Raw genomic sequence first — 9,897 nt, forward strand, 5'->3', positions numbered from 1 at the left:
GAAGAACTTTAGCCTAAAATCTCAATCTCCCCTCTGTCAGGTTAAAGCCATTAAATGTTTTGATGCATGGAAACCACAACCAACCCTTTTTCCGGACTATGGCAGGTGCAGGTTAAGGGTAAGACAGAGCGGGGTGCCATGTGAGTGGAGCTAAGCTGTTTGTCCCCTTGCCTAGCTCAGGCTGCTGAGCATTCGTCAGAAATGGTTCAGAGCAGGATGGGATATCTGGGGACAAATGCCCCCTGGGCATAGCCGGCATGGGACAGGCAGGCTGGACTCCCAGCCTTGCTGTTGCCTATCATCCCAGTGCTCACGCTGGCTTCTGTGCTGCTCTGAGGTCCATGCAAAGTCCCCTCCCCCTGGAGCTTTACACCCAGACAATTTTCCTTCTGGAGAGCCTACTTCAGCAGAGAGAGGCAGGAAGGTGCCTGCTCTATGTTGAAAGCTTCATTCCATTCCAGAAGCACCCCTGAGTCCCGGCAACTGGCCCGGCTCCATCAGGAAGCATCCCAGCAGTGTCACCTGGCCCACACCGTGCTGTGTGGTGTTCATGCAAGTGGGCATTTCAAGTAGTGCTTGCCTTCAAGGAGAAGGTAGTGCTGCAGCTGCTCCTGGAAACCCCTGATCCTTGCAGAGCTGAAGTCGGAGTAGGTGAGTCCTCCCTTTGCTGAAGTTTTTATGGGGTAAGTGTGGTTCAGAGACAGGCTGAGCACTCCCTGGGACAGTCCTTGGGGAATTCTGGCAAGGCAGCGGAGGTGTGACCACTGACCCCAGTCTTCTTTAAAGAACTGTTTTAGTATCCTTCTCTCTTGTCTGATTTTTGACTCCTGTAAGAGCTGGAATGAGGAGCCTTGGCTCTTCATTGAATTACATGAGTGATTGATCAGCAGAAGTGAAGTATCATGTAGCTGTTGAAGTGATAATGTTTTAATTTGCAGAAAGGTTTGGCCTGTGGTCATGCTCCTCACAGTTCCCTTGCTGCTGTGGCCAGGGGTATCTGCTGGCAGTGTGACCCAGACACCCACCTGAAGAAGGGTCTCTGTCCAGCTACCACCAGTGCAGAGCTCCATGTGCTTCTGGGCTGTGCTGGTTAAGCCCTCAGGCTTCTCCGAAAGGATAGAGAGACTCTGATTTTCACTGGAGGCCAACAGGATGCCCTGGGGACCCCAGTTTGGGAGTTTCTGTGGATAGGGGAGAAATCCTGCTGCTGCTTTCAGCTGAGACATGGAATATTTTCTTCACTACTGCCTGCAAAATGTGTGGTGCCTTGGCTGTGTGTTGAGGCTGCTGGGTACTGAGCCAGGCCCCAGCAGAACAGGCTGGTGGGACCCTCATGTCCTGAATGTCACAGGCCCCAAGCAGATCATGTGTTTGATTTTGGCTGGGTTTTGTGGGAGTGTTTGCCATAACCACATTAAAGGAGGACTGCTGAAGGTGCATATTGGGCACCCAAGAGTGAAAATGGTGAGAGTGAGATAGGTTTAGCTTGTGGGAGAGCTACTCTCTTCCCCAGCTTAGTTCCCAGCAAGGGTGAACCTTTTCAAGGGCAGTTGCTGAGCTGCTTCATGCTGGGAAGGCCCTTTGTAGATGCTGCTTTGTAATATACACATGGTTTTGGGTGCTGTGTGTGGTGCCCCACAAAGGCATGGAAGTTCTCTATGCAGAGAATTGGTCACAGCAGGAGCAGGCATAGCCTGGGCTCCCCCCTTCCCCTCCTCATTCCTGTCCTTTTGGGACCACAATGTAGATATCCCGCAGGTTCAGGTGCCAAGGGCATTTCTGCTGCCCTGGGTGAGGAAGGTCCATTGTAGACCTGTGGCAGCAAGCAAAAGGAACATGTCACATTGGGGTACTGCTGCAAGAACCAGCATGCAGGCAAAGTGGTCCTGGCCATGACACCAGTGGATTGAAATGACCATGAGCTGAGTCCTTGCTACAGCCCAGGAGAGAGCTGGGTTAAGGTGACAGCAGAAATCCTGATGCCTTCAGCTCCCCATCACTGCAGAAACATGGAGGTCTGGCATCTCTGAGCACTTTCTCCAGCACTAAGTGCAAGGTTTTTGCCAGGGCATGAACTCTCCCATCAGCAGGAGGCAGTGCCCTGGACTGGCCATTTCCACTGCAAGACACTGTGGCTTTTTATTAGGACCAAGAAATGCGTTTACAGGACAGTGACAACTTTCCAGAGTCTGCAATCATAAATCGCAGTCACCAGCAGCCGTGCCAGGTCTTGCAGTGCCTGCTGTAAGCCTTATTCTTATGTGGGATATCACCCGGCTTCCTTTCATCTTCAGGCCTGACTCAAGCTTCTTTGTTTTCTCTTTGAAGTCAAGGGGGCCTTCCTTTGGGAAATGCTTTTCGATGAGGCTGTTCCTGCTCTGCTTCTTAGAGCATCCCAAGGGGCTGCCTTGAACTGCAGGGAGGGGGGAAAGGAAGCTCCTGCTAGAGTTTATCTGCCCCTCCTCTCTGCCTGGCACTGTGCATCCTGAGCCGATCCAGAGCAGCTGCCACACCTGGCACACACATACACAAACTGCTGATCTGCTGCAACTAAGCCCCGTTGATGCCGTGTGGACATGCTGTTGCTGGGGTTACCGTATACATATTGCACAACCTCCGAAACACTTCCCTCTGTTTGGTAGCAACTTGTGCTAGAGAAGCAGCGTTCCTGCATAACCTCATCCCACCCTAGTGCGGCTGAGCCAGCGACTCATTCCTGAAATGAGATGACTCTGGGAAGCGTCTGGTACCCAGCCCTGGGAGAAGCAAGAGGCAGAGGAGGGAGGGTGAGCACAGAGGGTACATTGAGGTTGTGCTCTTGTGCAAGCTCTGAGCTGCACCCTGGAGCAGTCACAGCGCCCCAGGACTCTGTGTGAAGGTGGGGAGATAGGCATGGTCCTAGCAGGGACAAACCCAGCATGTGAAGCTGTGTCTTGGTGACACTGACCTGTGAACCTCGGTGTGTCTTGGGTAAGCACGGGTGTTCTCCAGCTTAGTAAGCTCCCCGGGGCAGGAGACAGCCTGGGAACATCCTGACCATCATTGGAAATGGCAAGAAGAGAAAAGGCCCCTCGGGAGCTGAGCGCTGAGCCACGTACAAGCTCCTCCACCACATCGCAGGACCTGTGCAACCTCCTGTTCATCTCCTGCCCCTGCCACGGGCTCTGGACCAAGTCACAGCCTCCTCCCGGGCTTCCTTTTCCGGGCTGCGTGGGGAACAGCAGGAGCCAGCCAAGGACCGTGCTCCATCCCAACAAGGCTGTCATGGTGACAACAAATGCACAACAAACCCCAGCCTTTAGGAACTGAAACCTGACCTACTCAACCCGACCACATGGGGCACCTCTCGAGCCCTGGCAGCACTCAGCCAGATCTCTGCCAGTGCCACTTCCTAGCTCTTTGGGATCTGCAGCCCCCGGTGCTGGCTGGAGCATCTACAGAAGAGCTACCGAAGTGCCTAGCTCCTGCTCAGCTCCTGCCTGCTGCCAGCTTGGTGAATCGTCCTGCTGCTGCCAAGCCCTACAGGCTTGCACGGGCTGGATAATACATGAGTTACCTGGGCTGCTCTCTGGAGCTGTGAGCTGGAAGCAGGGACAAAGACTCCTGCTTCAGTGATGAGCTGCAGGGCAACCTAAGGACAAGGCTGTACCTTCAGCAAGCCTTAGTCTTAGTATGGCAGCCCCAGTTACTGCCCTCTTTAAAGCAGAGAGAACATGAGCAGCTCTTCCCCACTGTCTGCAGGGTGAGATGGCAGCCCCAGGTCCTTGCTGGTTTAAACTCCCACTTCACAGCCATCCACTGTCACCTCTGACCCTCTGTGCTTTGGGACCTGCTTTCACATTTGATGAAGAGCAAGAACATGTTTGTTCAGGACAGAGCCCACCTTCTGCCACCTCCTCTGTGCAACACCCAGGCTCTCTGGCCCTGTTCGAGCTCTATCAGGACAAGTTAGACAGAAGAGACACACACATTGGTGAGATTGGCCTGATGAATTCCAGCCCTTCCATATGAGCCTCCACGTGTCCTGCCTACCCTCGACTGTTCCCTTCGGGATGCCCTTGCCTCCTGGCAGCCACAGATTGTCACCCTGCCCCTGGCTGGGCTGTGAAACAAGGTGACAAGGTCACAAGGCTGGTTAGGGATGTGACAAAGTGGTATCCTTCATGTGTCTGTGACCATCTGGGCTGTCCAAAGCGGGCAGGTTGCTGTGGGATGCCTGCATTCTCTGACAGCAACCCTCGCACCCACCTCCAAAGCAGAGGTAAGGTGAGTGATCCCAAACCACAGACTGTCAGATGTGGCTGGTGGTTATCTCTGGAGGACTCCAGACCCTGCTCCAGGCTAGGATCAGTATGAGCATGTTGCTCAGGGCTTTGTCCAGCCAAGAGCTGGCAGCAAGGTCTCAGCAGAGAACATATGCCCCTCAGCCAAAAGGGGTAGGTTGTCAGTGAGGCTATACCACAGAGCAAAGGGAGCAGAACTGATACCCCTGGGGTAGCTCAGCCATGGGATTTTTGTGTCCATCCTTACCCTGCAGCTCCTCTGCACAGGGACGAGGGCAGGCAGGGACCACACTATGCCAGAAGCTGCCTCTATTATATGACCCAAGCTGCTGATTTATGCACATGACCCTTCAGCATGGGCTGTAGCAATAAGACAAGGGGAAGGAGGGAGCTGAAGCCCTGGCATAGGTTGCCCAGAGAAGCTGTGGCTGCCCCATCCCTGACAATGTTCAAGGCCAGATTGGACGGGGCTTGGAGCAACCTGGTCTAGTGAAAGGTGTCCCTGCCCATGGCAGGGGGTTGGAGCTGGGTGAGCTTTAAGTTCCCTTCCAACCCAAACCACTCTGTTTTCTGATTCCATGATTCTGTGACCCTCCATGGCAGCAGCAATCCTCATTCTGTAACCCCTCAATTCCTCGTCATGTTGCAGCTGGATGGGGAGTGTCAGGGGAGCACTGAGAGCAGAGCACACTCTGAGCAAAGAGCTGAGTTCGGGGCCATGAATAAGTGGTGTGGGTTTATCTGGGACTCACTCCCTGTCAAACACAATATTTGGGTGCTCCTTCAGCCTGGAGCACCTGCTGGGAGCCCTGTGTGTGGCTGGGCTCTGGGCAAAGGAAGCAGCACCCATGGTGGGTAGGCTGGCGTGTGGCTGGCTGCCCCCAGGGTTGCTCCAAGGGTGTCCCACCAGGCTGTGCAGAGGGGAGCCGCTCACCGCGGTGCCCATCGGTCCCCACAGCTTCAGCAGTGGCCTTTGATCCATTGGATGGTGCTTGGAGCAACCTGGTCTAGTGGAAAGTGTCCCTGCCCGTGGCACGGGTTGGAACTGCATGAGCTTTAAGGTCCCTTCCAACCCAAACCTTTCCATGATTCTATGTCACTCACCAACAGGCTCCATTTTCTCTATGGAGGGACACGCTGCCCGCACGGGACAGGGCAGCACGCGGGGTGAGGGGCTGGCAAGAAGGAGCGTGCGGCTACAGGGTGATGGGACCCTTGGGGATGACGGAGGGGCCCGGCGGTGGCGGGGGCTCCCCAGCGCTCCCCAGGCTCCCTCTTCCCGCCTCGCGGGCGCTCCCCGGCCTTTGCCGCGGCCCTGCCCGGGGGAGGCGGGAAGGGGCGGCCCGGAGTCCGGTGGGGGCGCGGCCCGGCCCCCTCCCGTCTCCATGGCGGCGCCTTAAACAGGCGGCGGCGGCGGCTTCCCCCCGCCTCAGAGCGCGGCGCCGGGAGGTGAGTGAGTGACCGACCGGGCGAGCGCGGCCGAGCCGGGACCCCCGGGACCCTGCTCCGGCCGCTGTCAGTCCCGGGGCGCTGGTACCCCGGCGTCACCCGGGCTGGGGGAGCCCCAGCTTCATCCGGGGCGGAGCGGTGCTGCGCAGGCCAGGGGCGCCGGGTGCCCCGCGGGAGCCCGGGGCCGGGCGGGGACAGGTGGCATCTCCGCTCCGCCGCTACAGCTCCTCCCTAGCGACTGTCGCCAGGCAACGCAGCATTAGATCCCGCGGCCCCTCCGTGCCCGCTCCCGGCTCAATCCGTGGCCCCGTCCCGGGCACTGGGCGAGGACCCCGCACCGCAAGTCGGGGCGCTGTAGCAGCAGTGTTCTGGGCCCTGGCTGCCGTGTCGTGAGTGCTCAGTGCATGGTGAGGCATGCTGAGGGATGCTAAGGGATGCTGAAGTGGCAGCGCAAGGCTGGTGAAGCAAAGGCAGGCAGGGAGGCAAGACGAGGCAGTGGCCACGGCGCTGTGAGGGAACACAGAGGCCCGTCTGTGACTTGGCACCTCTGCTGCAGGCACCATGTTTGGGTGAGCCGGAGCGGGTATTGCTGCCGGCCCCACACAGAGGGATGCAGGTGCTGGCAGAGGCAGCAGACGGGAGAGGTGGGGCTGGAAGCAGCAGTGGTTCTTGATGATCAGCGAGCTGCGTTGCATCATTCCGGAGAGTGCTCCCAAAGGCACAGGCTGATGCGCTCACTCCCTGCCAGCCCCTGGAGCCAACAGCCTCGCTGCTGACAGCTCTCAGTCTGGAGCCTCCATCCCCCAAGACAGATCTTGGCTGTTGGCCCCCAGGCTCGTATGAGGCTGCCGCCAGCACTCTGCCAATACCCAGCTCCTGCCGCTCTCCCTCCAGCCTCACCAGTTCTGGGAGCAGAGCTGGGACACCTGCCTAAGCAGTAACGGCTCCCTCTGCTCCCTGCCCTGCAGCCCCATGGCTGGGAGCACTGAGATGGCATCCCTGGAAGAGAGCTTCCGCAAGTTCGCCATCTATGGCGACACCAAGGCTACAGGGCAAGAAATGAATGGGAAGAACTGGGCCAAGCTGTGCAAAGACTGCAAAGTCACCGACGGCAAAAGCGTCACCAGCACCGACGTGGACATTGTCTTCTCCAAGGTGAAGTAAGTGACTTGGCTTCCGGGGGCCTCCAGCTGCCCCAGGGGTGGGTGCAGGGTGGCGGTGCGGCACTCCCTGGGGTCTGGTACCAAGCTCTGCATCCTGGGGTGCTGCGCTGCAGCATCATGGCCTCAGGAAGGTTCTGTGGCTGCTTTGGCAAGGCCTAATAACAAATTAATCTGAATTTTGCAGGTGGGAGGCTCAGGTTTTGGTGCTCCCTCTCCCCAGTGTGGGGTGTGCCTGGGTGGTTCTGCCAGGTTCCTATCCAGCAAAAGTGCTGCAGGGAGCAGAGGAGGGTGCTCAGGGTGCCCTGGGCCTAGCCAGCCCTCCCTGGGGAGGATTCTGCTCCACAGGGGCAGTTGCAGAGCTAAAGGCATGTGGAGCTGCTTCTGGGGTCTCTGAGGACATGGTGTCTATCCAATGCTCCAACCAGGGTGCAGGAGCAAGGATGGGTGCTGCTCCCTCTGTGCCCTCTGTCTGGGCACCTGCCTGTTCACTGGTGGGGCCAGGATATGCTGAGCAGCGGGAGGTTTTTGGTGCCTAGGATGGTGGGTTGCTGCGCTGCCCAAGAGGTGAGGACCAGGCACTTGTGGGAGAGATGCTCTGTGCACATCTTCCCAAATTTGACCAGAGAAGGACTGATGTCTGCCAGGGAAAGAGTGTGCTGGGCATCCCAGGCAGGCTGGGAGCAGTGGTAATGGATCCATGTACCCTTCTGCCACCAGCACCCAAGTCCCAGGGAGGAGGTTTTTGGCACCAGAGACTTTAATAGCATGTGGCTGAAAAGTTCCGGGAGCTTAGCATTGGCTGTGCTCAGCCCCAGTATTCAGCCAGGATTGTCCAGGCCATGGCTGCATTGCAGAGGCACATGAGGGGCCTGAGGCTGATGGAGGACAAAGTCTCTCTGATGTACTCATTCCACTGCAGCCCTGTTGGAGGGAGGTGCACATGAAGACTGACTGGGTTTTGTGCTTGCAGAGGGAAGACAGCCCGTGTCATCAACTATGAGGAGTTCAAGAAGGCGCTGGCAGAGCTGGCCCCTAAGAGGTTTAAGGACAAGAGCAAAGAAGAAGCGTACGAAACCATCTGCCAGCTAGTGGCAGGGAAGGAACCCATCAATGTGGGTGTTACGGTGAGTGAAGAGCCCCTCATACGGTGGGAGCAGGAGAGATGGCTGAGATGGGAGGACGGAGTTCTGCTCGCAGTGCAAATGCCTTCCAGGGCCCACTTGGCCTGAGTGGCCATAGGTGTGGTGGGCATAGGTCTGGGGTTGCATAGGTCAGTGGGGCAAGGGACGAAGATGGTGGGCCATGTTCTTGACTAACCACGTCCCACCTCTCCACTGCAGAAAGCCAAGACGGTGGGGGCTGTGGAGAGGCTGACAGACACCTCCAAGTACACAGGGTCTCACAAAGAGCGCTTTGACGAGACTGGAAAAGGCAAGGGCAAGAGCGGGCGGGAGAACATTGTGGATACCAGCGGCTACGTCAGTGCCTACAAGAATGCGGGCACCTACGACGCCAAAGTGAAAAAGTAGGGACGGGCCCCCATGGCACCCACCGCCGTGGTCCCTGTGCATTGGCCGTGGGGCTTGTGTCAGCCTGGGGCATCCTCGTGTAATGTGGGACCTGGGAGACTGCACTGGGGCCAGTCCCAGGCTGGCAGGATGTTGGATGCCCAGTGCTGATGGGGCTGGGAATGCTGCCGGGCCACGTGCTCTGCTCCAGCACTATGTCTGTCTCCCCACCATGCTGTGACACCCCCCAGCCCTTCTTGTGTCCCCCTCTGTGCTGTCACCTCCACCCCCTGCCACACTAAGCACTGTTCCTCAGGGTGCCCCTGCCCCGCTGGCACCTTCCCTACCTCAGCCCCAGCTTCTGGGGTACCCTCCCTGCTAGTCCCACCAGGGACCACAGCCTGTCTTCCCTACAGACCCCCTGAGGACCTGCCTTAGCCCTACAGAGCAACCACCTCTTTCCTTCAGCACCGGTGACCTCACCATGGGGCTGCCCCAGCTTTGCCTCTCACTCAGCTCTGTTTGTGCCAGTGCTGCTGGGATCATCCCAGCCCAGCCTCGTGATGCATCCCAGGAGAGCTTGGTGTTGCCTGGCTGTCAGCAAAGGTCTCCCATGTGAACCCTCCCCCATGGCATCCTGCTGCCTTCGTGTAGTCCAAACCAAAGGATGCTGCAGCCCCATGCTGTAACCTGGCTTGGCAATAAAGCCCTGTCCACACTGATGCCCTCGGTCTGATTGTGTTCAGTGGGACCATGCAGTGAGAGACCCTTTCCCTGGTGGTGGGAGCCCCTTTTCAGCCATGCTGCTGCTGGGCTGCTGTGCCATGGGCTCAGCCCTGGCTGCCGATGGGTTTGGCAGCTCCTGGCTCACCCCGAGTTGCCTGAGCAACCACAGGCACACAAACATGACTGCCTGGCTCCCATTGCTGCTCTGTTTGCAACTAAACACACAAGCTCCTGGTAACAATCCCTGGGAACAGGCTGGGCTCCAGGATGGGCTGGCAGCGCGGGGATGGAACGGCTGCTCCACTGAGGGCTCAGGTGTGTGAAGATGGGTGTGCAAGCACTACTACCCCAATCCCAGGCACCAGCAGAGTGGCAATGCCAGGCTTTGCAGCTTGATCTCCACCTCCATTGTCACCTTTTTGGAGCTAGGCTTCCTAAATAACCCACAGGGGTTGTTTCAGCTTATGGTGCTGGGCACAAGGCGAGTGCTGGGAGCGTGCATGTGGCTTGGGCAGGCTCACTCAGTGCCAGCACACAGCACTGCACCTTCCACACCATAGCTGCTGCTTTTGAAGACACAGGAGAAGGAGGAGGTTGTCATCTGGGCTGGTTTCAGCCTCACTCTCAGTAAGTGTCTAGCAGTGTCTACAGTGACAGGTGGGGGCTGTTTGTCCTCCTTTGAATGGGTCAGAGAGAATCTGTGGCTATCTGTGCCCTAAATATTCTCTTTGAGATCCAATGTTCCTCTTTCAAAGTTGTTGCTGGGGG

The 9,897-nt window shown here is 57.6% G+C and overlaps 1 protein-coding gene across 5 annotated transcripts; it reads left to right on the forward strand.

Annotated features, from left to right (window-relative positions):
- The first annotated feature begins 418 nt into the window (after window positions 1–418).
- TPPP3 (tubulin polymerization promoting protein family member 3) lies at window positions 419–9,125 on the forward strand. 5 transcript variants are annotated; one of them, XM_062621246.1, is made up of 5 exons: window positions 6,022–6,301; window positions 6,701–6,892; window positions 7,866–8,019; window positions 8,236–8,420; window positions 8,872–9,125. In XM_062621246.1, exons 1-5 carry the CDS (start codon window positions 6,294–6,296, stop codon window positions 9,020–9,022), a joined length of 690 nt encoding a protein of 229 aa, XP_062477230.1. In that variant the 5' UTR covers window positions 6,022–6,293; the 3' UTR covers window positions 9,023–9,125. The 5 variants fall into 5 exon arrangements, with proteins under 5 accessions (XP_062477228.1, XP_062477227.1, XP_062477230.1 ...); XM_062621244.1 differs by lacking the exon at window positions 6,022–6,301 and adding an exon at window positions 419–651 and having other exon boundaries at window positions 8,236–9,125; XM_062621243.1 differs by lacking the exon at window positions 6,022–6,301 and adding an exon at window positions 5,631–5,732 and having other exon boundaries at window positions 8,236–9,125.
- The last annotated feature ends 772 nt before the right edge of the window (window positions 9,126–9,897 follow it).

Source organism: Pezoporus occidentalis, unplaced genomic scaffold, assembly GCF_034315485.1.
Source record: "Pezoporus occidentalis ecotype Australia unplaced genomic scaffold, CSIRO_AGI_Poc_V1 ctg229, whole genome shotgun sequence".
Lineage (NCBI taxonomy): Eukaryota > Metazoa > Chordata > Aves > Psittaciformes > Psittacidae > Pezoporus > Pezoporus occidentalis.

Bases quoted from the DNA above. Each gene is read 5' to 3' on its own strand.
- TPPP3 (XM_062621246.1), top strand. The intron at 8,020-8,235 runs GTGAGTGAAGAG...TCTCCACTGCAG, and splicing joins CCATCAATGTGGGTGTTACG to AAAGCCAAGACGGTGGGGGC. The intron at 8,421-8,871 runs GTAGGGACGGGC...TCTTTCCTTCAG, and splicing joins TACGACGCCAAAGTGAAAAA to CACCGGTGACCTCACCATGG.